Source organism: Diospyros lotus, chromosome 2 (assembly GCF_014633365.1).
Source record: "Diospyros lotus cultivar Yz01 chromosome 2, ASM1463336v1, whole genome shotgun sequence".
In the NCBI taxonomy this organism is placed as follows: domain Eukaryota; kingdom Viridiplantae; phylum Streptophyta; class Magnoliopsida; order Ericales; family Ebenaceae; genus Diospyros; species Diospyros lotus.
Genome location: NC_068339.1, coordinates 26,668,110 through 26,695,937, shown reverse-complemented (window position 1 = coordinate 26,695,937; position 27,828 = coordinate 26,668,110). Strand labels below are relative to the sequence as shown.

General features: G+C 36.6%; 2 protein-coding genes and 1 non-coding gene across 5 annotated transcripts; 2 read left to right on the top strand and 1 right to left on the bottom strand.

Moving 5' to 3' along the window:
* The first annotated feature begins 3,636 nt into the window (after positions 1-3,636).
* On the top strand, positions 3,637-3,709 carry TRNAF-GAA (transfer RNA phenylalanine (anticodon GAA)). Its single transcript has one exon. It is a non-coding gene; the product is annotated as a tRNA-Phe (tRNA).
* On the top strand, positions 3,656-17,050 carry LOC127795990 (uncharacterized). Of its 2 annotated transcripts, none has more exons than XM_052327998.1 (15): positions 3,656-3,870; positions 4,210-4,331; positions 4,418-4,468; positions 4,570-4,689; positions 4,766-4,885; positions 4,968-5,109; positions 5,208-5,378; positions 5,582-5,737; positions 5,997-6,103; positions 7,575-7,665; positions 7,802-7,943; positions 8,072-8,228; positions 16,007-16,123; positions 16,226-16,346; positions 16,429-17,050. In XM_052327998.1, exons 1-15 carry the CDS (start codon positions 3,850-3,852, stop codon positions 16,681-16,683), a joined length of 1,893 nt encoding a protein of 630 aa, XP_052183958.1. In that variant the 5' UTR covers positions 3,656-3,849; the 3' UTR covers positions 16,684-17,050. The 2 variants fall into 2 exon arrangements, with proteins under 2 accessions (XP_052183958.1, XP_052183957.1); XM_052327997.1 differs by having other exon boundaries at positions 3,656-4,138; positions 16,429-17,049.
* LOC127795991 (uncharacterized) lies at positions 15,549-20,467 on the bottom strand. Of its 2 annotated transcripts, XM_052328000.1 has the most exons (5): positions 19,961-20,467; positions 18,952-19,097; positions 18,756-18,866; positions 17,449-18,043; positions 15,549-15,846 (listed from the first exon to the last, which is right to left on the bottom strand). In XM_052328000.1, exons 1-4 carry the CDS (start codon positions 20,433-20,435, stop codon positions 17,459-17,461), a joined length of 1,317 nt encoding a protein of 438 aa, XP_052183960.1. In that variant the 5' UTR covers positions 20,436-20,467; the 3' UTR covers positions 15,549-15,846; positions 17,449-17,458. The 2 variants fall into 2 exon arrangements, with proteins under 2 accessions (XP_052183960.1, XP_052183959.1); XM_052327999.1 differs by lacking the exon at positions 15,549-15,846 and having other exon boundaries at positions 17,241-18,043; positions 19,961-20,466.
* Between the last annotated feature and the right edge of the window lie 7,361 nt (positions 20,468-27,828).

Below are 27,828 nucleotides of genomic sequence, written 5' to 3'. Positions count from 1 at the left end.
TTTCTAAAAATTTTGAGGAATTTTGAAGTTCATTTGAGGGGTGATCGGAGTTTCGCCGGAAAAATTGAATCTCGCCGAGTCGGACTGATTTTTGCCCGAATGGAGGTTTTCGAGATGTTGTTTCAAATTCAAATTTAGCCAAATGATAGAATCAAGGTAGGATATCTTTTGGTATAGTCAATTTGATTTCCAGGTGTGCCAGCGCCGGAGAAGATGACTGAAGGTAATTTTTATTATTTTTAAATACTAAAAATAAAGAAAAATAGAGTAAAAATAGAAATAAGAAGGATAAAATTCTGAAAAAATATGCAGAAATACAGGAAAAAAGGAATTGTTTTCTTGTATTAATTTTTAATTGGGAAATTACATGAGAAAATAATTATTTTGAATTTTTGAAAGGAAAGTTAATTAGAAAAAAATAGGTAGAGGTTTCAGAAAATTCCCAAAAACTTTATGGAGGTTAGAAATGTTATTTTAGGAATTTTCATAAATAAAAATTCAAGAAATTACTTGATTAGGTATTTATTTTGAATTTTGGAAAAAGTTATAACTATGAAAAATAGAGAAAAAATAAGAAAAAGTGTGGAAAAATTAGATTATTGATTTTTCTTTAGAAATAATTGGCCAAGGATCTTGATGATTTGCGTTATTTTTTATGTTGGCACGCAAATCGAGGTGATGCACATTTTTTGAGATATTTCGAACTTCGTGCTAAGGTGAATGGTTTTGTCCCGAGAACTTATATATGACATGATTATTTTATTATGTATGATATTTATTGAAGTTATGATCATTTTGTCCTATTGCATGGAAAATCATGATTTTTGCATGGCATGATATCATTGCCATATTGATATTCATGCATGGGATTGAGATGTTGCATCGATAGTGTAGCCATAATTTTCCCAAGGGCAAATGATAGAACAACGTTAGAATTATCCTAAAAGCAGGTCGAGATTCTGCCTAAGGTTCCGTGCCAGGCTGGTGGGCCAGGGAAGTTATACTAGGACATATGATTGTTTATGTTATTGTATCATGTATTCATGTATCACGTTTTTAAATTCTCACTAGAAAATTCATCTTCTAATCGGGTTATGCTCCTAGAACTTTCAAATGTTCCAGTTAGGACTTGCAGATATGGCAAGGAGATGATTGAGACATAACGGCACCTGATGACATGGCCGATGGATTTGGCGAGTTGTTCCAGTATTTGCTTTCTCATGAGGATTCAGGATATATTATTATATTGATGATCATATATAATTGTTATGGTTTTATGTATTTATGAGGAATCATCAAATTGTACAGATAAGTATCTATGTATTTAAGTATTTGATAATATGATGATACATATTCTTATATTATGATTAAGTGAATTTAGTTATGTACCATATCAAGTTTCGATTTTAAGCTTTCGCATTTATGATGATTACTTGTCTTGGCTTATTGATTCTTGTTTAGTATGCTGAGAAGGTAAAACGAGATTGTCGGGAAATGGTTTATATTGAAAAAAAAAATATTCTCGAAATTCCTAAGTTATTAACGTTTGGAAAAACGGGGCGTTACAGAGTCACCTACTTAGCATCACAAACACATGGTGATATTTTCACAATCTATCATCTTTGAGACTAACTCTTTGCATAAATCAATTGCATTGGACCGACTAGGACTAGTTCAAATTGAGCCACTCAAGCCTAATCTAGTTTTCCACATATTAGTTTGGTCTTCGTCGAGCCTACGTTTGGGTTTTTTTTCTTTAACCCAGATCTAGGTTTATCGCCATATACCAACAATGGACCCATATCCATCACTAATTTCTTCATCTTCTTATTTCTCTCTCTTCTCGAACCTTGGGTGCAAAAGGTGAAATTCCTCACCTTAAGTGCCCCCCCACACTACCCTACGCACGTGGGAGGGGTTAATCACGGTACATGACAGCGCACCAGGTAGGAGGTACAGTGCATGGTGCCTACAAAGAGCCATCCCCATAGGAGGGTGAAACTCCCACACTACGGCTGCCATAACTTGAACCTGCATCATTGAGTGCAATCTGCTACCTGAGAATCAACCGTGCTACGCCCGTGGGGCAGAGCCGGCCTAACCAGTTTGGGGGCTCTAGGCAAAAAAAAAAAATTTGAAGCTTTTTTAAAAGTATTATTTTTTATAAAAAAATAAATAACACATCTTTTTTTAAAAAAAATTCATCAATTCATTAAATAAAAAAAAAGAAGTTAAAGTTCAATCCACTACAAAATTTTTTAATTTTTTATTTCAATCAATTATATAATTGACGTCATTTTTTATTTTTTTTAAAAAAATTGCAAACATCGTTTAATTTTACTAAATTTGTATTCAACATCAAATTCATACTATGCGTAAAAAAATATTATTGATAGACTTACATTAATTTAATTATTATAATTATTAGTTATAAATTAGATGAGGGGGGAAGCAAAGGAAGAGTGAAAAGTGAATTTAATGGGTGGGTTTAAGAATTGAGAATTGTGAATACACTATAAAATTAGACAAACAATAATACAAAATTAGATAGAGAGTATGAGAAAGAAATATAAAATTAGTATTTTATATTTAATTTTTTAATAAAATATTTATTATTAAAAAATATAAAATTTTTAAAATGGGACTTTCACAATTTGGGGACCTTAGGCTGCTGCTTACTTGGCCTTACACTAAGGCCGGCACTGCCGTGGGGGCCTTTCTTCTCGAACCTAGTGATGAATGGTGATGAACGTAGCTAGATTTAGGTTCATCACTAGTATCTTCTTCTTCTCTCCCTCTTTGTTCTTGAATGTAATGGCGATGAACCTATTGGTTCATTGTTAGTGACTTTTTCTTCTCTCTCTCTTTCTCTCCTCTTAAACCTAGTGGCTGAACTTAGATCTACATTCATCGCTAGCTTTTACATCTTCTTCTTCTTCTTTAACCCTAATCTTTTTTGTCACCATATGTTAACAATGAACCTAGGTCTGGGTTCATTAGTGGCATTGGAAAAAAACCCATTAGGTTCACTCAATGGGTTCTAGTTGGGTTATTTTTTATTTTTTTTAATTCGAGAAGAGACGGTAGAGAATAAAGTATAAATTGATCATTTTATCTTTTTATTTACAGTAGGATGGTCATTATCATTCTTGCTATTTCACCAACCCTCAAGTGTGTTCTTTGCAATTCAAGCAAAAATTAGATTAAAAAATTTGAAATCAAATCTACTACCTATCAAAAAAACAAATCAAACTCACTGCTATTATTTTGGAGAGTTGGCTCATGCTATGCACATATGAGTTAAAAAATTGAAAGTTTTTTTTTTTTAAGGGATGTTGTTTAGTTGTTATAATTTTAGTTTTAGCTTTTTAATAAATATCAATTGATGATTATGCAAACTAGTGGTGTTTAAATTTCAAAATGTAGATTCTTGTTTTTAGTTTAAATTTAATTTATTATAATATTTATTAAATAACTTACATGAATAATTTTGAAATAAAGATTCAGAAGAGGGCTTTAGAAGTTCAGATGCTTCAATAGACCAAAAAAAGGATGTTTGTTTAAACAATGGACCAAATATATAAATTTTGTGATAGAACTAAATAAGTACCGTTTCGCAACTCCAGTGAAGAAGTGGCGGGGATAGCTCAGTTGGGAGAGCGTCAGACTGAAGATCTGAAGGTCGCGTGTTCGATCCACGCTCACCGCATTTTTATCCGTCTTTTTCTTTCAGTCTCCAAGACAAGACTTCACAGCTCACACGACCAGTTCATATGAAGTAGAAAACAAGCATAGAAAACCATTTGCTGAGCTTTCGAATAAGTATTGCAGTAAAGCTTCCACGAGCTGATGATACCAAGAAGTGTTAGTGTATGTATGCAATGAGTTGAATTTTTAGAAATTGTTTTTTCCTTTTCCCTCGAAGAATGATCGGTACAAACAAGAATGATTTGAAAGCTTATGTTTGGTGGTCAAGACAAACAACATAGAACTTGGCTGCCAAAAGCTTTCCATTAACGAATGCTCGTAGCAATTAGCAAGCAACGGCCAGTTCCTTGAAACAACAGAGAAGCAGCAAATCCGAACTTCTATCATGGAGACGAAGAAGACCGTGAATTTGATCACCCGAGGCTCCTATGTGAGAGTCTTCTCTAATACCCATCTCTCTCTTTGTTCCTCACCCTCATTTCAGATTCCTATCCGGCGCAGGTTGTATTGGACAATGGCTTGGTCAAACTGACAATCTCGAAGCCACAAGGATTCTTGGTTGCCATAAAGTATGGCGGATTGGGAAACCTTCTAGACCTCAAGTCCAGTGAATCGAGCCGAGGGTAAGCTTCAAAGATGTTCATCTCAAATTTGAAAGAGTTTTGGTGTTCAAATTTGTCGACCACTAATCGTTTATCCCATCCTGCAGTTACTGGGATCTGAACTGGAGCTTGCCTGGGGGTCATGATCGATATCAACTGTACAATCAAAATTTTCTCCTCTGTTTTCAATCTGATATATGATCAAGAGACTAGGAATATGTTAAACTAGAAGCTGAATAATTATTCGATGTTGAAACAGGCTCCAAGGATCTGAATACAGTGTGATTCGGATGAGCAACGATTACCTGGAAGTCGCTTTCAGGAGTACTTATGATCCTTCCATCCCAGGCATCAGATTACCACTCAGTGTGGACTTAAGGTCTCTTCCCTCTTTACAGAAACTTCATCTCAGCCAATGTTGCTGATTCTTATGGTGTGTTTTTCTTCCTGTCTAGGTACATTATAAGGAGTGGAGTTTCAGGCTTCTATTGTTATGCTATATACGAGCGCCCTCCTGGATGCCGTGCCTTTGGTCTTGCGCAGACAAGAATGGTATTCAAGCTGCGACGAGAAAAGTAAAACGAAAAGCCTTCTAAGAGATCATTATGACTTAAAAGTGGTTAAAAGTGTGTGTTGATTCTGAAAAGTCTGAAGCAGGTTTCATTACATGGCCATTTCGGATGAAAAGCAAAGGATAATGCCAATGCCAGAGGATTTAGTCCCAGATAGAAGCAAACAGTTGATTGTACCTGAATCAGTTTTGCTCGTAAATCCCATAAATCCAGATCTCAAAGGCGAGGTGAGCTTTCAATTCCCTGTGTTTCAAGGGTTCGCTCTCGAGAAAGTTAAATGAACTAACGAGGAACTTGGCTGTGCCTTGAATGTTGATGACTGCAGGTAGACGATAAATACCAGTACTCGATGGACAACAAAGATGGTGGAGTCCATGGCTGGATAAGTTCCAGTCCAATTGTTGGGCTCTGGATCATCTTCCCCAGCCAAGAGTTTCGCAGTGGTGGACCAACCAAGCAAAATCTCACAGTCCACACGGGTCCTGCCTGTCTCGCAGTAATTCACATTCTAAGATTTCCTGCAATTTTGTCAAAAACATTCAGCAAGTATAAACAGTATATAATATGGCAATATATATATATTTATTAGCACTAAGTTCGGTTGTTATTAGTTTTCAACTCTAAATAGAACAAGTTAGCTTGACACGATCATCAAAATCACCTGCTTGATTGATTTTATTGCCCTTGTTTGAGTGGCAGATGCTTCATGGAACTCATTACATTGGGCCTGATATGTTAGCTCATTTTGAAGAGGGTGAGACATGGAGAAAAGTGTTCGGTCCTTTCTTCGTATACCTGAATTCAACTCCAGATGTATCAAAAGCAAACAACCTGTGGATAGACGCGAAAAGACAGGTATTATTTCTTCGGCATCATAGAATATTAACCATCAATATGACCTTAGATCTCTCTGCCAATGAGCACAAATAATCATCCTTTATGTTCTTATACTTCCTGCATACCCAGACTATAGTAACCGTGAATGGTTTTCAGTATCAATATCTGTGGCATCTCTAGTTTACTGGTCCTGAAAGAGAGTGCCATTTCAGTGTAAGCCAAAACCATAAGCTGAAGGTTTTATTAATGGCTTTGTTTCACATTTGGCTCATCGTAGAGGCTGTTTGAAGAGTCGGCATGGCCATACGATTTTGTCTCATCGCCCTACTATCTTGCAGCCAAAGAACGCGGCTCAGCTTCAGGACGGTTGTTTGTCCAAGACAGGTAACTGTTCGTGTTAAGATTATTCAAGAATTATCATCACAAAATCCTATGAAGAATGTGTACCAACAGTCATAGGCCTTGGGATCCTTAATCCCAATAGGTAAGGTTAGCTATATGAAACAACGTATAAAGTGTGTGTGAAGAAAATATATTAAAATAAACCTTTGAAATAATAAACTTCAATCGTCAAAATTTGGCTTTCAAGAAGACGCAAAAACAAGACTGTTTTGCTAAGAAAATCCAAATAAGTTACTAAAATTTGTATTAATAAAACTTGATTACAACCTCTAACTTCTAGGTATATTTATAGTATTTGACTAATCCAAATCTATATAATATTTGTAACTAAAATTCAACTAGAATCCTAATAAAAATAAATCATAAGTAAAAGTCAACTAGAATTCTAATAAAAATAAAACCTAATCAAACATGAAGTAGAATTCTAAATTAAGTAGAAACATGAAGTAAAATTATAAATCAAGTAGAATCCTAAAACATATGAAGTATTAAAATACTATTCTGGCGATACTGTTCTGGCGTGGTCGGGTCGGCCTTGGGCCGGGTCTTGATCAGTGACCGTATAATTCTCCTCCACTTGAGAAAAATTCATCATCGAATTATGATCTAGGTATGACAACTCAACATCTAGCAAATATAAAGAAAGATTAGCAACATTGAATGTTTTGGAAATACCCATATGATTAGACAAATCCACAACATAAGCATTATCATTGATTTTCTTTGTAATCTTGTAAGGACCATATTTCTTTGACTTGAGCTTGTTTTGTTGTTCTGCTGGAATCCGTTCATTCTTTAAGAATATCATGATTTCATCTCCAATCTCAAATATCTTGTGCTATCTATGCTTGTTAGCTGTTGGCTTGTACTTCTTATTTGTGTAACTTTTACTTGACATCTTCCTGAACCGCTTGAACTTTTATACTAAGGGAACATGAGCAAAGACTTAGCCCTATCTTCACTTGCATATGTCCAACCATCGCCATGTTTATTGCCATCTGCCTCCACTGTATTATTATTGTTAGATTGAGGACGCTGAGCATTCCATCTTGAATGCTTTTCTATTCTGGTAGATTTTATCACTAGAAATAGAATTCTAAATCAAGCAGAAACATAAAATAGAATCTTAAATAAAATAAAATTTTAAAATATATAAAGTATTAAAATACTGTTCTGACACTATTATCCTGATTGTTCCGACATGGTTAGGTCGATCTTGGATCAGATCTTGATCAGTGACCTGACTGCATCACTATATGAATTCTAAATCTCCGGCTGGGCAGCTGTAAGGCTCATAACATACTGGATATATAACTATTGTGGTTAAGATCGGTTTAAAAGCTTCAGCTACTGTTTGTCTACATGATCGATCAAAGTAGAACATGAATGTGAAAATCAATCACCATTAATCCTTCAACTGATGGCTGTTTATTTGCACTGCAAACATGTAAAGGTTTGTTTCCAATTCTCTTGTCCCGGCACAATATGCATATGTTGGTCTATCAGCTGCAAGAATCGAAGGATCCTGGCAGACAGAGAGCAAGGTAAGACTTCTTTCCTTTTCTTCTTCTTCTTTTCGAGGCTCATGCCTCTCATCTCAATTTGTCTTCCACAGCTCCATGATTGAAGGATTCATAATCTCAAATTTCTGTGACGTACTGTTTCTGGGTGTGAATGCAGGGCTATCAGTTCTGGGTGCAAACTGATTCAGATGGCAGTTTTACTATCAACAATGTCGTTCCCGGTTCCTATGGACTCCATGGCTGGGTTCCAGGTTTCGTTGGAGATTACCTCAACAAGGAACTTGTGATCATCTCTCCAGGTAACAATGTATTTCTCCTCCATATGAAAAAGAACTTCAAAATATGAACAATCTCCGTCCCCAAAAGCTTTGTAATTAGTCACTCAAGGTACAGTGGCTTCCTGAGACTGATTTTTGAAGCTTCACAGGCTCACAGACACATCTCGGCAATCTGATTTATGCTCCTGCCAGAGACGGCCCTACTGTGTGGGAAATTGGCTTCCCAGATCGTACAGCTATAGGATTTTATGTTCCTGATGTGAACCCGATGTATGTCAACAAGTTATTTCTCAACAGCCCTGAGAAGTGAGCTACTCTATCCTCTGTGCAAAAATCCTCTTTTTGAGAGAATAATCTAGTAACAATATTCCCTTAAGAATGCTATAAATATATATATAATGGATCCTAAGAATTTTTTAAGAATTACGCTAGATTTTAGAGATTAAATTCCTACTTTGTAAGACTAGATTACAATAACCTTAAATACAAATAAATCTAAAAAAAGAAAAAAAAAGATAAGATATAACAGTAATATAAATCAAGATAAATCACAAAAGATAAATCAATTGATAACGAGCTTAGTAATTCGGCCCTCCATCAGCTCGGCCTTCCATTAGCTCAACAGCTCAACCTTCTATCAGTTCGGCCAACACTCCCCTCCAAACTGAGGAATAGATACAAGTCATTCACAGCTTATCAATTAGTAACTCAAACCCTGGCCTTGCAACAGTTTTTGTAAAAATATTAGCTATTTGATTAGTAGTTGGAATGTAGGATAAGCAAATTCCTCATTTTTCAATTTCCCTCTTTATAAAATTCTTGTCAATTCTTACATGTTTCATTCAGTCATGTTGAACCGGATTCTTCACAATACTGATAGCAAACTTGCTATCACTATAAACTTTTGTTGGTTGGGATAAGGATATCCCTAAGTCTTCCATCATCATTTCCAGTCAAATTACTTCACATATGCCTTGAGCAATAGCACGAAATTCGGCCTTGACATTGCTTCGAGCCACTACGGATTGCTTTTTGCTCCTCCAAGTAACCATATTACCCCATAACTTGGTGCAATAACCTGAAGTTGACCTGTTATCCTCACGTAAACCAGCCCAATCAACATCCACAAAACATTCAATTCTTCTTTCATTAGTTTTCCTGAACATCAACCCTTTCCCAGCCTTTCCTTTGAGGTATTTTAGAACATGGAACACTGCATTCATATGTTTTTAAGTAAGGGAATGCATGTATTGACTTATGACACTTACTGCATAGGCTATGTCTGGCCTTGTAAATGATAAATAAATTAGTCTACCAACCAATCTTTGGTACCTTTCTTTTTGAACAAGAGTGTCTTTCTTTTTTTCAACATTCCAACCCTTTTCTAGATGAGTACTAAGCAGTCTGCATGCTAACATCCTAGTTTCCTTTAACAAATCAAGTGTGTACTTCCTTTAAAAGATGAATAGCCCTTCTTTACTCCAAGCCACCTTTATTCCTAAGAAGTATCTCATGACTCCTAGGTCTTTCACTTCAAATTCAATTTTTAATTGTTTCTTCAAATTTTTAATTTCCTGTAAGTCATCACCTGTCACAATAATGTCATCAACATAAATAATTAATATGACATTTTTACCTTATATTATAGACTTTATAAACAAAGTATGGTCAGCTTGCCCTTGCTTATATCCCAAGCGATTGAGAGTCATGCTAAATTTCTTGAACCAAGCCCTTAGAGATTGCTTTAATCTATATAGTGATTTTTTTAATTTGCACACATTTTCACTGCCAATTTCTTGTTGAAATCCTGGGGGTATTCTCATATATATCTCCTCATCCAAGTTGTAACACCGAGTGTTACTGGTGTTAAGAGAATGAGAAAAGAAGTGAGAAACTTTCAAAAATGCCCTTAAGAAGGTGATGGATACTTGAGAATAATGGTGTCCTATGAGAGGGGTATTTTGGTAATTTGGATAGTGAAGTTCAATAAAGGGTATTTTGGTAAAATAAAAATAATTCCTAGGTGGAATTAAGTATGGATGTGAATTAATTTTTCATTTTTATAAAAATGAGGAGATAAATAGGAGTAATAACTCACAAAGGGTATTTTTAATAATTTTGGAGTAAATTCCATAAAGGAATTAAATTGTGGAGAATGGGAAAATAGTGGATATTCAATTATTTGAGAAAATAATTAATTTTTTCTAAATTGGTGAATTAATGTGGTAATGCCACATGGATGGTTGAGATGGAAGCTTGGAAGCCAAGTATGGTGTCTTAGAGTGACACATAGCATTATGTGGTCCAAAATAAATAGAGAGATTTAAATAAATGAAAAAGAAATGCTAATTAGTCTTTCAAACATTTAATGAGAGGCATGATGGTGTTGGATTAAAAGAAAATTAAAAAAAATGAAATTAGTCATGCATTAATGGTGGAAAATAGTCTCATTAATTTAAATGAGAAAGAAATGAAAATTCAAGGGATGAGATTGATTCTTGGATCTGGAAAGTGATCTCAGGGCCAGCATTAAGTCTTATAAGTTGGCATGGATTGCCAAATTGAGTGGAGATATTTTAAAGAGATATGTTTGGAAGGTAAAGATTTAATCTCCAAAATAAATCAAAGGCTAGGATTGAAACCTAGCAAAGCACTTGGATTGTGTTTCCTTTGGATGGCTAAGATCTTGTCTTGTAAAGTGAGATAAAATCCAATGGTGGATATTAAGCAAGACCTAATGCCATGGATTGTGTTAGTTTGGAGGGTGAGGATTTATTCTCATCAAATAAATCCAATGGCTAGGATTTATTCTTGAAAGATGGGGTGCTAGTATAAATTGGCAAGTAAGGAAAATTTGTCTTCCTTTGGCCATTTGAAGAAAGAAAGAAGAGATTGGGAGAAGCTTTCCAATGAGAGGAAAAAAGAAGAAAAAGGAAAGAGAAGGAAGAAAGGTAAAGTTACCTTAATGTAGTATAAGCTCTTTCCATTTCTCTTAAATGGTAGCTTAGTTCTTTAAAATTTTGTTTCAAGGATCTCTTAAGGAGAAGAGATGGTAATGAAGCTAGGAGGTTCTTGAAGCTTCAAAGAATGGAAAAGGTAAGGGATAGTCCCATGGGATGGTGGCTTTGCAAGATTGTAAGTATGGTTTATGAGCAAATATGTGTGCATTGGCATGTTGTTTGTGTTTAAGGACCTATGGCCATGAGGTTGTGTGGAGTAAGGTAGGTTTAAGCCTCGAACTAAGGTGGTTGTGAGGATGTGAAAGTCCTAACTTTATTAGATTGCATGCATTGGCATCACATTTTATATTCATGTTCATACTTATTGTCATTGCACCCTTATTGAGCTTAATAGCTCATGAGGTTTACCCTCACATATAGGTTGTCAAGGCATGAGAAAGTCAAGGCAAATGTGGGATGGCTTGTAAACACATGGGATTGAAGATTCAAGACTATTGTATGGCTTATGGAATCCTATTTTGGTTGTATTTTTTATGTTGTAATAAGCACCATGAGTGGGTGTAAGAAGTAATATTTTTCCTTTGTTGTGTAAGCTTTGTGGAAGAAGAAAAATGAGTATTTTTTTGTAAGCTTTGTGGAAAAAGTGGGTATTTGTGATGTATGGATGATGTGGGTATAATCTGGAAAATTTGGGCTAAGTGGGCCAAGAAAAAAATGTTTGAGTTAGGTGAGTCGCGGGCGACAGGCGGGCAGCGCGTGTTCGCACGAGGCCCACACGGCCAGAGCACCGCAGGGCCCCGCATGCCAGCTGGCCCCTCCGGCTAATTTTTTATAAAAAATTTGAAAAATTGGGGGATTTTAGGGAAATTCTTGGTTGATTATGGGTCCCAGAGAAATTTTCAAAATTAAAGGGATTTTGGGTATTTTTGAAAAAATGCCAAAAATTTTGGAAATTTAAATTATTGAGTTTTTCCTCCAAAATTGGTAAAAATCAATGGGTTGATTGAAATTATGAATTTTATGGAGCCCGGTAGAATTCTTGAAAAGAAGAAGAATTAAAATAAATAAAAATGGCGATTGGACAAACTTAATGGAAATAAATTAGCCGAGTGTGGTATGGTTAAAACCCAATTTTGCTGGTGGATCCTGAGATTGAGGGCAGGGAATGACGAAACCTACTTCCCACCTAGGGCGTTTCATGTCAAAACATAGTCTACTCTTCGCAAAAAAACCAGGCAAGTGAGCAATTCAGATGATTATTTGAGTGGCACCCATAAGTGGGAACGGGGCGTCACACAAGTCACTATTCAAAAAAGCATTTTTAATATTAAATTGAAGTAGAGGCTAATCAAGATTAACAACAATAGAAATTAATACCCGAATTGAGTTGAGTTTGGCCACAGGAGTAAAAATCTCCTCATAGTCAATCTCATATGTTTGAGTAAACCCTTGTGCAACCAATCTTGCCTTGTATCTTTCAACACTTCCATCTATATTATACTTTATTGTGAAAACCCATCTACAACCAACCACCATTTTGTTTGAAAGTAGTTTAACCATCTCCCATGTGTTATTTTTCACCAAGGCACTCATCTCTTCCATAGCTGCAACTTTTCACTTAGGATCACTCATAGCCTCTTAGATATTCCTTGGAACGACAATGTTGTCAATACTTGCAACAAATCCCTTCTACTGATGGGATAACTTAGCATAAGTCAAGTGATTAGACATAGGATACTTGACACAAGATCTTACCCATTTCCTTACAGCAATAGGCATAGCCCAATCCGAATTATCATTGTTGGTAGACTCATTCTCATTGTTGTTTTTTGATAGACCAGCATCTGGAACGTTTAGAATGCACATGTAGAGGATTTTTAGCAACTACATATGGAGTTGGAACATAAGGTTCAGCTGTAGTTTCTGGCTGAGAAGATGGATTAAGAGAAATAAGAGAAAAGCTTAAAGGATCTACCCTTATGCTATCGAAACTTGAAGGCCTAACAGGCAAAGAGGAAAAAAATTCTCCCTCTTGAGAGCATAAGGGTAGGGGAGCACTAAGTGAAGGAAAGGAAATAAAAGTAGGATCCAAGAGGGATGGAGATGTAGTAACTGAAACTGGTAAGGGTAAAATGATTGGTCTACATAGAATGTGACATTTGTAGAGACCAAGACTTGTTTTTTGAGAGGGTTATAGCATTTGTAACCTTTTTGGGAGGGAGAGTACCCAATAAAAATACATTTAAGGACCTTGGGGTCCAACTTTGTACGGTTAAGCTGATTATTGTGAACATACATAGTGCAGCTGAAAATTTTTGGAGGAAGAGAATGTAAGTGGTTAACAATTGGGTAGAGAACAAAGGACAATAAGAGGTGTCTGAAATTTTAGGGTCTTTAAGGGAAGTCTATTGATCAAATATGCAGCTGTAAGGACTACTTTCCCCCAATAGAAATGTGGGATATGGGTGGTAAACTGATGCGAGCCATTTCTAGAAGATGATGATTTTTTCTTTTCGCCACACCGTTTTGCTGTGGTTTGTATGGACAAGAGCTTTGATGTAGAATGCCATATTGAAATAGATAATTGGTAAGGTCATGAGAGAAATATTCTTGACCATTATCAGTACGAAGAATTTGGATGGAAGTTTGAAACATATTTAAGATGAGTTTGTGAAATTTCTTAAAAATGTTGCAAGTTTCAGATTTTTCCCTCATAAGGTACACCCAACATGCCCTAGAATGATCATTAATAAAGGTTATAAACCACTTAGAACTAGAAATATTAGGGGTTTTAGATGGTCCCCAAATATCACTATGAACTAAATGGAATGGTTTAGATGGCTTATAGGATTGAATTGGATAAGAAGAACGAGACTATTTGACAATGGTACACTGTTCACATGAGAAGGTTTGATTTTTATTGATGAAAAAATGTGGATACAAGAATTGAAGATAAGGAAAACTTGGGTGACCTAAACGATTATGCCACAACAAAATCTTAGCATCAGTTGTGGTTGTCAAAACAGCCTTATTTATAGAAGAAAAAATCCTATCCTCTGTCAAATGCCCATCCTTAGCTTTAGCATTGCCAATCGTCCTTCTCGATACTTGGTCCTGAAATAAGCAATATGAAGGAATGAAGGTCACACAACAATTCATATATTGAGTAATCTTATGGACTGACAGTAAATTGCATCTTAAATCAGGAATATGTAAAATTGATTTAAATTTTAAACTAGAAATATAAACTGTTCCATGTCCTTTGGCTGGAGAAGTGGTACCATCAGCCATTGAAATGTTTATAGAGTTGTCACAAGGGGTGTATTCTGTCATTGAACATGCTGAACATGCCATATGGTCAAAAGCACCTGTATCTACTATCCATGTATTCTCAGAGAGTTTACTAGAATTTAGAGAGTAATGGGGATTACCTTGTAAAGTAGTAGCTGCCATAGGAGGACTTGGAGAGGATATATCTTGATTCAACAGTTTATACAAGGTCTGAATCTGCTCTTCTGATAGGTTAAGGCTAGTACTGCTTTCTGCTTCCTTTGGTGCATCAACTATGTAGCCAGTCCTTCCACTCTCATTTTTTCCTTTTGGCTTCTAGTTAGTCGGTTTCCCATGAATTTTCCAACATGTTTCTTTGGTATGATATCGCCTTTTACAGTGATCACACCACTGTTTCTCCCGTCCTAGATTCCTTGGTTGACTTTTTTCTTGTTTAAAACTTGCTAAAACAAAATTTTGGTGAGTTAAAGAGGACTCACCGTGCTGATTTAACATTACCTTTCTTCGTCTTTCCTCCTTCTGAACCTCAGCAAAAACTTCTCGAAGTGAAGGCAGAGGTTTTGTACCCAAGATTCTACCTCTTACTTCATCCAAATCATGGTTAAGGCCATGTAGAAAATCAAACACCCGATCATTCTCAATCATCTTACTATATTTTGTACTATCCACAGAACATTCCTAATTAATGGTGTAAAACATATCCATCTCATGCCAAAGTTCAACTAAAACATTAAAGTAATTAATAACATTTAGATTACCTTGTTGTGTAGTCTTAATGGCAAATCTGATCTCAAAGCATTGAGATGAGTTCTCCAAATCTGAGTACATGTCTTGGACCGAATCCCATATCTCTTTTGTAGTTTTATAGAATAGGTAAGTTCTTCCTATTCTAGACTCCATCAAATTGATCAGCCAAGCCATTATGGTGGAATTCTTGGCTTCCCAAGTACCATATGTGGCTGTTATGCTCTGTGGAGAAGGAGTAGAGCCTCTTAAGTAATCAACTTTACCTTTTCCCTTGATAACCAGCATAAGTGACTAAAACCATTCCCTAAAGTTACTCCCATTTAACTTATGGTGAGTAATCTGTATAGGAAGATGATCAATTGATCGAGTTGCTGAAAAGATTTGTTGTAAAACTCGAATGCGGAATAGACAGATTGATTGGAGAACTTGTGGTAGAAGCCTCGGTTAAAGTGGGATTAGGTTGAGTATTCGCCATTAATGAAATAGGGTGTAGACGGAAGAAACAAAGAAAACTGATTGATAAAGCAAGGTGTGGACGGAAAAATAGAATAGAGGCTGCTTTATGGTCGAAGGGCTCATACCATGCAGAAATCCTCTTTTTGAGAGAATAATCCACTAACAATATTCCCTTGGAAATGCCACAAATATATATACAATTGATCCTAAGAATTCTACTAGATTTTGGATATTAGATTCCTATTTTTGTAGGATTAGATTACAATAATCTTAAATACAAACAAATTTAAAAAAAATAAAAAATAAAATATAATAGCAATATAAATCATAGAGGATAAATCAACTGATAACGAGCTTAGTAACTTAGTCCTCCATCAGCTCGGCCCTCTATCAACTCGGCAGCTCGATCTCATCAGCTCGGCAACTCAGCCTTCCATTAGCTCGGCCAACACTCTCTAACAACAAATTACCTGTAGCAAAGCCGATTTATTAATTAATATTACTAAAATTAATACCAGTTTCAGTGCAAATAGCAACAATCTAAATCAAAGAGTAGACACGCATGTCAGAAGTAGCTTCAGTCTCATAACTGTTAAGCTGTTCTTGACGGTCATTTCTGTTGAAATACAGGTACAGGCAATACGGATTGTGGGACAGATACACTGATTTACACCCTGAATCTGATCAGATCTTCACCATAGGCATTAGTGATCCAAAGAAAGACTGGTTTTTTGCTCATGTCGACAGGTTTTCTTTCTTTACCATTTTTTTTTTTTTTTTTTCTGTTCTGAAAATGCTCTGCTTCCGAATAGCAGTATAATGAATTAGTGAGAAAATTGACCTTTACAGGAGGGGAACCAACAAGTACCTGCCATCAACATGGAAGATCAACTTCAATCTGAACTCAGTAACCGGAGGAATTTACAAGCTGAGGTTGGCTATTGCATCAGCAACTCGTTCTGATCTTGAGGTAAGAATTGGGGAAGTTCACTGGATATGTTGCAGTAATTCAAACTTATTTTATCCAAATTTTCTGCATCTCTTGATTACAGGTTTATGTCAACTCTATAGACAATGAGCACCTGGTGTTTCAGGTGATGAATTTAGGGACAGATAACACAGTTTGTAGACACGGAATTCATGGGCTTTACCGGCTTTTCACCATTGATATTTCCTCATCGTTGGTGATTAAAGGAGACAACTCCATATTTCTCACTCAGGCTAGGGGAGGAGACGCACTTTGTGAAATCCTCTATGATTATGTAAGGCTGGAAGCTCCACTGGTTTCTGCAAGACTAGAGGAGTGAAGCAATGAGAGGAAAACAGAAGATGTTGATACAAATTTGATTTTGGTTGTCCTATTATCACCAAGGCTGAACAAGAGATGGAGTGTCCCTGTGAGGAAAGAAGGTTAGGTTTTCCTAAAAGTGTTCGCTAAAACCATCCTCTAGTTCCTTAGGCTTCACCTGTATTTGAATCCTTAACTGTTTCCATGTGAGTTTTTTTTTCCCTTTCTGATACTTTCTCTATGCTCCCGAAGTTAAACTCTGATCTTTCAGAAGCAGCCCTCTGGGACACTTAATCAATCACAAATAAGAGATTCAAAATGCACAAAATCCTAAACATAAACTTGCAAGTAATCCACCAAACCAAACAGAATACGGTTCCACAGGACCCCTGCAACTGATGCCAAAGCCTCGGGAAATCCCATTCCCCTCTTCTCTAATCAAGTAGCTGATATTTTGAATATACAGAAAATATGCAACTTTTGAAAGAACATATGCAAAAGCTAGATAAAAGATTCAGTTTAATGATGGGATGACGGGAAAGAAATTTTAAAGAAAAAATCCAGTATTCCAGTGAATGCATCCAAAAAAGTAATATCCATTAACCATGACATCCAAAAGAGTTTCTTACAAAATGCACAAAACAGTGCTGCACAGGTCATGATAAGCCTTCTACATCCTTCGATATGTTATCTACACAAAATTCCATATCGAGCATGATCACATTAAAGGGAACAAAAAAGCAATCAAGACCTAACTTGCCAGCTTGGGTACAATCACTTTTACCTGTCTGACATTACTGGGTACAAATTGTTAACAGTAACCCATAATGATCGCTAGGCAAAACAGGGAGGACCAAATTTTGCACCGCATTTCTCACTTTTTTCTCTTTGGAATATGTTAGGCCTGGTATTGCCTCCATTCCAATCATGTCTATGCTTCTGATCTCAAAATCTCGCAAATTACATATAAATCGATCCAGTCGCTTTTGCAGAGTGCGGTTACCAGAGAGCATCTGATTGGACTTGGTATCATATGTGAATCCATTTTCTCCAGGCCTTAACTGTGTCCAGGCATCAATCCATCCCTCAGGTAAAGGAAACTGACCATCCAACTTGTCATCCCAGTTCATGTCACCACAAAAAATCACATTTGGATTTTTGTTAAGAAAGTTCACTGCTTCCTTTGCCTGATCTACCCGTTCCTTGCTGAACATCTGATCCCATTTGGGTGGGGCAGGACAAGGACTTTCAAGATGGCTAGTGGCAACAACCAACCTCTTGTCTGCTTGAATTTCAACCTCCGCGACACAAAGTTCTCGTCCCATTATGGAATTACTGAATGGTTTACAGCTGTAAGATTTTACCAGTAATTTGCTTAACTGCAAGTTATTTGGTAGGATGTTAGAGCTTTGACCACACAACTAAAAAAATCCATCCAGATAATTGAGGAAAAAAGAAAATGCAAACGACATATGACCACAAGAGACAATGAGAATGATGGCAAAAATTGATCACTCAAGAAAAGGATGACTAACAAGATTAAGAACACACCATATATATAAAACATCGTCAAATATACACCATGATGATTGGCCTAAAAAATTTTAATCAGTTATCAGAGAGATCACATCATAACTAATAATTCAGCAGCATGAAATTATGAAAGGTTAACTGCTGACTAAACTACTTCCTATATCCTTATAATTATTAGTTAGATACATATATGTATCAATCTGTGATGTACAAAATACAAATATGCCCAAACATGTAATTGTGTAAAGATCAAACATTCAGAAATAGCCAATTCCAATGTATGCAAAATGGAAGTAAAGTGCAGTGACTTAAAATAGTGCAACTAAGAATACTATGAAATGGCTTAAACAGTACAAAATCACAAACACATTTGAAGATGTGCTTGCTCAAATAAATATCATTCCATCAGTTGTTAATCAAACATGCATGCTCAGTTGTGTATGGAGTGGCTTGGAGTTGGAGAAAATGCTTGTTAAATCCATTCAGCCGATGTTAAGAAATTCATCACTCATGATACATAATGAATGACTTCTATGGGAAAGTCATACAAGTCCCTACCTGCATGCAGAAGTATGGCCTTGTAAATGCCATCTCATTTGAGACTGAGCATCGGTATGCTTTCCACCAGTTGGATTGTTGGAAAATGTCATAGATATTGGGAGTAACCTCCTGCAGAGCGAGGTTAAACATAAATGAAATGAAAACTCCTAATTTTTAACATCTTACATGATATGGAACATGGAAAGGAGAACACCTGGAAGCATATCAAATCTGGGGAATGCAGTTGGATAAGGTCACACAGAGCTTTCATCCTCTTGTGCATCTCAAGGTCTTCTCGGAACCAAACATTATAACTCAAAATTTTCAATGTTCTTGAATCAGTTCCTGAGGATGTTTCATCTGCACTAATGCTACACGTTAATTTGTATTCATTTACATGCAACAAAGACTATATTTTCAAATATATTTCCTTTCAAATTTTACATTGCTCCAAAACTAACCCGTTGACTGCAAAGAATAGGACAACCAGATTGCATACACACAAAAAGGCCATACCATTTGAAGAAACCAGTTACCATTGAAGGATGCAAGTAAAAGGAAGCCAACAAACACCACCAAAAAAAGAAGATAACTGAAGACAATACAAGAACAAAAATTGGATCTAAAACATAAAATTGTAAGTTAGAAACAAAAGTGCTAACTTGTGCCATAAAACGGAAACGCAAATAAACACATGAAAGCCACAAGCCAAATCAGCAAATTCAATGATCAAACTGATCTAAAGCACGCCTTCTCAACATTAAGTATTATGAATCAAAAGGCTAAATGCATATTTACAGATTAAACAGCAAAACAAAAACAAATCCATTAAAACTCATTGTAAGCCCATTGTTGTTGATTATACTGGAAGTTTGATTGGACTTTGGTCCGTGGTTTTTACCCTTGTTTTGACGGGTTCTCCGTGCTAAATATTCGGGTATTCATCACTCATCGTAGTGTTGATGGCTGAAAGTTTCGTATACGTGTGCATTTAGATTGAATTGTTTGATATGACTTGATTATTGCCAGTTTAATTTGCACAAGAGGAAAGATGATCTTTTCATTTATTGTTGGCATGGACCTTTCCCAACAGAAACCCACATTTTCTCAAGAACTATGAATCACAAAGCAAAACGCATATTTACAGATTAAACAACACAACAGAAACAGACCCATTAACAAATCCACAAAATCATATTGACGATACAACAATTCCAACTCACCCGATGACACCACCGCCTTATTCGCTGCCTTAACGCCGCGAAACCCACCGGACTCGAAGCCATCATCGGCGATCTCAATCGGGGATTCTCGACTCTTCCTCTTGCAAGCCTGCAAGGGCAAGAAAACAGAGCCGACTGACGAATCCAATTCATCCACATCAAGCGCCGACAGCGACAAGGCCGAGGGCCTGGCGCCGCAGATTTCGCAGTTGGTGCTGTGATATGGGTTCAGGAAAGTGCAGGCCTTGCAAGACCACTTGGGCCTAGTTGGAGCCAACGACGAAGATGGTGACGATGACGATGATGATGATGAGGATAAGCAGATCTGGCACGTTGATTTCTGGGATGAAGGGTTGATGAAAGTGCATCTCGAGCAGGTCCAAGCCATTGATTTGGAAGGGGAAGTTGGGGTTTTTCTTGGGTTCCAGTGGGAGAGAGATGACAGTAGGGGGATTGACATTGTTATTCGCAACATCTTTCCCTTTTGAACGTTTTGCCGCGTTTGGATGGCGTGATTTGTTAGGCTTTGTTTGTTTGGAATCTTTGGATTACTTTCTTTATTTTTTATTTTTTCTTTTTCCTTTTTATATTATATATATAAACATGTTATTATAGGGTGAGCAAAACTCAATTGAGGAAATTCATATGACTTCATTCCCAAATTTGGTCACTAATAACAGGAGTCAAAATAAATATTTATATTATCATTCCTTTAACATGCTCATTAGGGTTTAATTGCCCAAATATTTCAAAATAAAAGGACAACAAAATAAAATACAAACTAAATCCTTTTCAATTTGCTCTCAAAACACACCCCATGAATCTTTTGGTTAGAACTACTTTGTACACATAACAACCCACGAGACTCAAACATTGCTAGGCTCACCTCTTTCTTTGGCCTTACCCTTATCTGGAATTTTGCAAAAGCAAATGCTGAGCCATAAGATTTAGTAAGTATAAAATAAAGCAAATGAAAAGTATTGTGAATCGAGGGCATGAATAGTAATAAATGAAGTAGAATAGACTACTCACAACAAATACATAAATTCTATATCATGCCTCAATGCATTGTATATTAATGCGATAACAATATCATATCATCAACTTGTGAACCATTGTCCACCTACCTACGCACTGGTTTTTCCACTAGACGAACATTTTGAGCCGAAACTTCCTCGTGCTAGGCAAGTGCCTATCGATCTTGGCTTGGATATCTTTTTTCCCTCACGAACTTAGTTCGTTGCGCAAAATAATAGTCGCGTTAAATCAATATCATGGACATGTGATCAACTTTATAGATACATATAAGATCATGCACTTATCAATTTCTCTAAGCCAATGCTCAACATGGTTCTGAATAATTCCATCATCATTCACCCATAGGCAAATTCAACACATATATAATCATGAACATCATAAGTATTGCCCACTTTATCCTCGTGGATTAATTTCCCCTCCCAAGATGACAATCAAAGCTATAATCAATGAGTGGACTTAACAATAATTAATATGAAGAACGAAGAGTAGAATACAAACATTTCAAGAAGCAATGGTCGAACAATAGGCAGAATCGATCGATAGATTGGGCGCCTCTGTCAATCGCTAGAACCCACTCCAAGGATGATCGACAATCAGGGTTATTTTCCCCAAAATGGTCAACAGATGAGGAGCAACGGTCGACTGGAAAAATTATTTACTCAGACATCTCAAACTAGGACCCAACAATCAATAAACAAAGGTAACTGTCGACAAATAGAACCAAAACTGCCACAACAGTCGATAGTTCAAGGCCTAACTATCGATCGCCAGAAGCCTATTCCCCTCAACCCACTCAACAAGTCCAAACGGTGGATAGGCTCGAACCCAACTATTAACCGACAGAGACCTGAAATGTAAAGAATGAGAATGAATCAAAAAATAATCCATACAAGAAACACCAATTCTTGCATTGCTTTAACCCTAATCAAGAAAATGCCATTCCTTTGAAAACATAGGGTGAATTAAGACCCTATTAGGACTTCCACTAAGACTCATCAACACTTCAAGAAAAACCATAAGGTTTACTCAATGTAAGAATGTAACCCACTTTGGAAGAAAGTAGCGCTTCAAAAACTAAAGCCCACTAATGAAGAAACCAAGATAACTGAATTGAAAAAAAGAAAAAAAGGGGTTTTGGACTTGCAGCTAAAAAGAAGAGAGGATAAAAACTTGCCTATGAAAAGAAGAAGGAGAAAGGAACTTGCCTCTAGATTTTCCTTGGATCAATGATTCTTAGAAGCAACTTGCTTAAGATCTAAAAATCTCCACCTTCTTGAAGCTCCAAAGATAGAAAGAAAAAGAAGAAAGAAGGAGAGGACAAAAGAAGAGCAAGAAGGAGAAGAAGAAGAAGAAGAAAATAGATGAAGAATGGAGAAGGAAGCTTGCCCCCCCTCCCTACTCCCCTCCTTTTCTCTTTTTCCTTTTCCATTTTACCCCATACTTTCTACGCTTACATATACATGTATATGTGAAGGCCCACTCCCAAAAATTCCACTAGCAAAGGAGTTCCAAAAGGAAGTCCCACAAAATGGGCACAACATAAAAATCAATTAAAAACACTCACTCCTATAACACAAATAATAAAGACTACAACTACATTTCCATTCAAGATAAAGTAAATAATTTTTTTTTTTTAAATCTCATTAGGTTTTCTCAAAAGATATACATTAAACCCTAATAACAAAGACACAGCCAACTACGTGGCACAAACAAACTGACATCCCAAGACTTTTTGGTTCAAGAGAGCTCTGTACACATCTATACCAAAAGATTAAGTCCTGCTAGAATCATTCTCCTTAGCCTTGCCTTTACCTGAAATGATATGAAATAAGAATGAGCCACAAGGCTTAACAAGTATAATATGAAATGAAAGAGCATATGGATAAAGATTTCAACAATAGATAGACTCATGAAATACCCAGCCATAGCCACATGAAATGCACACATGCCAAGTACCATCCTCATATGCTTAATGAATAATGTATGCCAATCTTTGAAACCACATAAACTCATATATACATACACATCAATCGACTTTTGAGGCCTTTTAACTTAACCCAAGGCTTATGTTCATAAATAGCATATGGTCCTTGGAGCCCATTAGCTTAACCCAAGGTCTCACCATATCATACACCACGAGGTCTTTGGGACCCATTAGCTCAACTCAAGGACTATGCTTATACAACATATGAACCTTGAGGCCCATTAGCTCAAACCAAAGCCTTGGCACACAAATATCATACATAACATATTACATATGAAACATGCTCATGAAGTGCTTCCCAATCACAAGTTTTCATATGTCCTAACATTAGCTCTTTTTCATGCCTATGCATGTACATTTATTCCCCAAAAACATTTACCCAAGATATGGATTCATGTTGTATCATTCCTTAAGAAGATAGGGTGAATAAAAACCCTATTAAAGCTTTCAAAAAGATTCGACAAGAATTCAAGCTATCATAAGATTTAACAAAGAAAATGAGACTAAAATCCCTTGTTCCAAAATTTCAAGATTTCAATATTGTAATACCCAAGAATGATTTAAGGCTATAAATAATATTTGATGAAGGGTACAAGTGGAATTATCGAAAGAATAAGGCTATAGGACACACTGTTGCAGTCTTAAGTGACCGAAACGGTCCGAGGGAGTACCCCGGACCCTAGATAGCCAAGGAAAATGGTATAGTATTGACAAGTGATACGAATTATGATTTTTAGTGATGAAAGAAGTGGGATTGGGAATAATTTTTGGTACAGCAAAAATGCAGCTGCAAATTAGGCTAAAAAACCAAATTGTTATAGGGGACTTCCAGGAAGTCAACAGAAGCCTGAGGAGGCTCCGATTTTTCATAAGGAACAACCCTTCAGTAGTTTCGGGATGAAACAATAGCCCGGTGAGGACACTGGGGCGGAATCGTCTTTATCGAATAATCTTGGATTATTAATTTTACATTTTCGGTATTAAAATACAAATTAATTTTATGTATGAGGGCCTAAGTGCAAAAAATAAATTGCCCAAGAGAAATTAAGATGGAAATTTGAGGGCTAATATGTAATTTGTTTATATTAATAGAGTAATATATAGTTATATATATATATATAGATACACACGCATGTGCGTGGCTGTTTCTATGAAAGTGCCGAGAAGCTTCATGGCCAATTTCCTTGGCGTAGTGGCCAAGTCTTGATGTAATTGGGAGCAAGGAGTGGTGGCCAAGGCAATTGAGTCGGTGCTTGGCCTATAAATAGAAGAGAAATGAAGGAGAGAAGAAGAATGGAAATGGAAAGGAATGAAGAAGCCGAGAGTTGCAGCAAGTGGCTGAGAGCTTGAGGGAGTGGCCGGGAACTTGTGGAAGCAGCTGAGAGCTTGAGGGATCGAGGGAGAGTGCTGGGGGTTGCCGTTAGTGATCGGAGATAACCGAGATAGTGGCCGGGGTTAGTTGCAACAGCAAGCCGTGGCCATAGTCGCAAGCTTGTTGCAGCTGGGCAACACCCATGGTGGCTGGAGCAGCCGCAATAATGGCTGTTGGAGCGTGGGCGACGACCAGCGGGGTCGGGGAAGGCCGTCGAGGCTAGCGGAGGCCGGCGAGGAGGCTATCGGCGTGCGCGAAAGAAGCCATGGCAGTCGCGACTATTGTAGCTGGGTGACGTGACCATGGTGAGAGGCGAGCAGCAGCGGCAAGAAGGAGCTGGCCGACGTTTATGAGGTCGGTGGGGTCGGTGGAGATCGAGAAGGCAGCCGGCGTGGTCGGAGGTGGACCTTGGCATGCGGGCAGTGGGTGGCTGGTTCGCTCGTGGGAAACAGAGAAGAAGAAGCAGGGGAGAAGAAAGAAAGAAGAAGAAAAGAAAAGAAAAGAAAAGAAAAGGAAAAAAAGGAAAATGGAAGAAATGGAAAGAAAAAATAGGAAAAATTGGGGAAAATTCTCGGAAAAATCCCAGAAAATTCTGAGGATTAATTTGAGGCTATAGGAGAATGCCAAAGCTAGAAAATTACTCAGATGCGCATTTCAAGGCTTAGCACGTATTACGAGGCAAAAATTAACTTTTCGCAAAAGGTGAGTGGTGTGACTCTAGTTTAACCCTTGTTTTGGATATGTCTCGGTGTGAGTGTAGTGAGTTCAGGTGAACGAGTGACACGGTAGGGCACTCGAGACCAGAACTCGGGATGCTATGCTTATGCGTTTTATTCATGTATATATGGCATCATTTGCATATTGATCATGTGGTATATTGCATCAACTGTTTTTATTTGCAAAAGAGTCGGTGCATGGCGTGTGATTTTCATATCATCGAGATATTGGTTTTCGTGTCGTCGTTGGGTTCGTACGGGATAGGATGGGGTCTTCTTGAGAATGGGACAAGGTTAATCCTGGTGAACGAGTGACACAGTAGGGCACTCGAGAGATTAAGTATGTCGTAGCAAGGTCAACCCCAACTGTATGTGGAATGGATTTTCCACGAGAGGTTGAGTATGTCAGGGAGATTTTTCAAGTTAGACGTGTTTGCATGTTGTCGTTTTATCTGTATATGCTATGCTCGTATGTCTTTCATGCATTATGTAAACTGTTTATGCCATCACTTAGATGTTTTATCATCTAACCTGGGTTATGCCCCTAGAATATTCAAACGTTCCAGCCAGGGACTGCTGCGAGGGCGAGGACATGGCCAGATGAGTACCAATGGTGTTTAGTTTGGTAGTCATTGTATCTTTCTAGCGGCTTTAGTATGTAATTTGATTTATGTATAAACAGTTGTGCGATAATGATGTTATCATTTGGTAGTTTGTAGTACGTAGTTCGGTGTAGAAACACCTTGTATGGAACTCGTGGTAGGCCACGGTATTGATGTTAATATATTCGTTGTGTTATAAAATGTCTCGTTTAGTTGTTAAGATTATTGATCTTGTTAGTTAAACGGGCAAGACTGGGGTTCTTGGGATTCGATATCTGCATGTGAAGATTGTTCTTGAAATCATCGCGCATGATAAACTTAGAAAAAAAAAAAAAAAAGAGATTCCTGAAAATACCCTTATAGTGACATGCCTGGTGAGGCGGGGTGTTACAAATATGATTTTTAAGGATCTTATTCGAGCTCAATTCTTGGTGAAATACTACAAAAAAAAAAACTCAAAATTGAATCTCAGAAACTCTAGTTTTTGGAACAATAAACAGATTCACAATTGAAAATAACCACAAAAATTGAAGCAAGGCAGATAACATGTAATAGCAATATTTCCATATTCCAGGCACAAATTAATAGGGTTGTTATGGGCTCAAAATGCAACCAAATAATTCAAGAATATATCAAAATGAAGCTTATGAAGTCTTGTTTCGGAAACAAAAAACGGATTGTAAATCGGATATAACCACAGAAAGTTATACTCCAAAAACTGAAGTAGGGTCGGATTACACGAAAACAGTAAATTTTCAGATTTCAAGCTATGGTTCACATGGCCATTACAGGCTCAAAAGTTAGTAAAATAACCCCAATAATATGTCAAAATGAAGCTTAGGATGTCTATTTTTTAGCACAACAAATGGATCTCAATTTGGATATAAACACAAAAAGTTATAAGCCAAAGAATAAAACAAGGTTAGTGAATCCAAAAATAAGATTTCAAGAGAAAAAACTTGGAAATGAAAGGAACAAGCCTTCTAAGATGAATAGAAGGTTGAAGAACTTGCTTTGATGATTTCCCCCTTTGGTTCTTGTTAGAAACAAGATGCTATGATGATTGAGGAGAGCTTGAAAGCTATAGAGGTAGCTAGAAATTGAAATGGAATAAGAAGAAAAAAACGAGAGAATGAGAGGAAGAATGAAGAAAGAAGAAGAAATTTCACACCAAGCTCCCAAAAATCTACCATCATGCTCCCTTCTTTTCTCATTTCTTTTATTTAAACCCACATATATATATCCATTAATCTCCCTTTTTCATTCATTTAATTAATACAAAAAGTATACACACACATATACACAATTAAAAACCAATTCTCCCTATTTTCCTCTTTAATTTTAACTTTTCTACCAACAATTCATTTGACTTTTCAACCATTCCACAATCTCATTCCATTTGAATTTTCCACATTTTAACTTCTCCACATCACTTACAACCTCCTATAACATCACATAATATTATGCAACATCATTACTCAAATAAAACAAAAATTCAGCCCACACAATAATATTAACCGAGTAGCCTAATCTCACTAACTGGTCGTTACAATATATATATCCATCTCCATTTATATAATTATAATTAATATAATATTAATACATATATATACATGGAAGCTCATAGCCCAATTCCATCTTCCCAATTTTGAATTTTCCACCATTTCTCACAACCCCATTTTTTTGACTTTTTAATTTTATTCTACTTGACTTACACACATAATTTTCCTTTCATACTTTTCATCACATAAAATATTTTCAACACATTGCTCAATTAATGACAATATAAAACACATGAAAATAACGAAAAAATGAAAGGCCCAAAATGAATGAAATTTGTGTGTGGGGAAACTCAAAAGAAAAAGGGGTGGAAAAGTCAAATGAAATCGGATTGTGGAGGAATTGAAAAGATAAATGGATTGTTAATAGAAAGTCAATTGTTGTGTAAAGAATAGTTAAAGCAAGAATTATGTGAGGGTTAAAATGTCAAAAGAGTTGAGTAGGGAAAATTCAAATGAGTTAAGTGAGAAAAGTCAAAATTAATTGGGAGTTTAATTTGAAGTAGTTGTCGGCTATGTGTGTGTGGGTATGTATATAAATGTAAGAGGGTAAAATGGGGAAAGGGAAAAGATTTAAAAGGAGGGCAGTAGGGACTT

Excerpts from the sequence above, each read along its gene's own strand:
- LOC127795990 (XM_052327997.1), top strand. The coding sequence starts at position 4,094 with ATGGAGACGAAGAAGACCGTGAATTTGATCACCCGAGGCTCCTAT. Across the intron at positions 4,469-4,569 it reads GGTCATGATCGATATCAACT|GCTCCAAGGATCTGAATACA; the intron begins GTACAATCAAAA and ends ATGTTGAAACAG. Across the intron at positions 4,886-4,967 it reads TTCAAGCTGCGACGAGAAAA|GTTTCATTACATGGCCATTT; the intron begins GTAAAACGAAAA and ends AGTCTGAAGCAG.
- LOC127795991 (XM_052328000.1), bottom strand. The coding sequence starts at position 20,435 with ATGTTGCGAATAACAATGTCAATCCCCCTACTGTCATCTCTCTCCCAC. Across the intron at positions 19,098-19,960 it reads TAAGGCGGTGGTGTCATCGG|ATGAAACATCCTCAGGAACT; the intron begins GTGAGTTGGAAT and ends GCATTAGTGCAG. Across the intron at positions 18,867-18,951 it reads CAGATTTGATATGCTTCCAG|GAGGTTACTCCCAATATCTA; the intron begins GTGTTCTCCTTT and ends CTCGCTCTGCAG.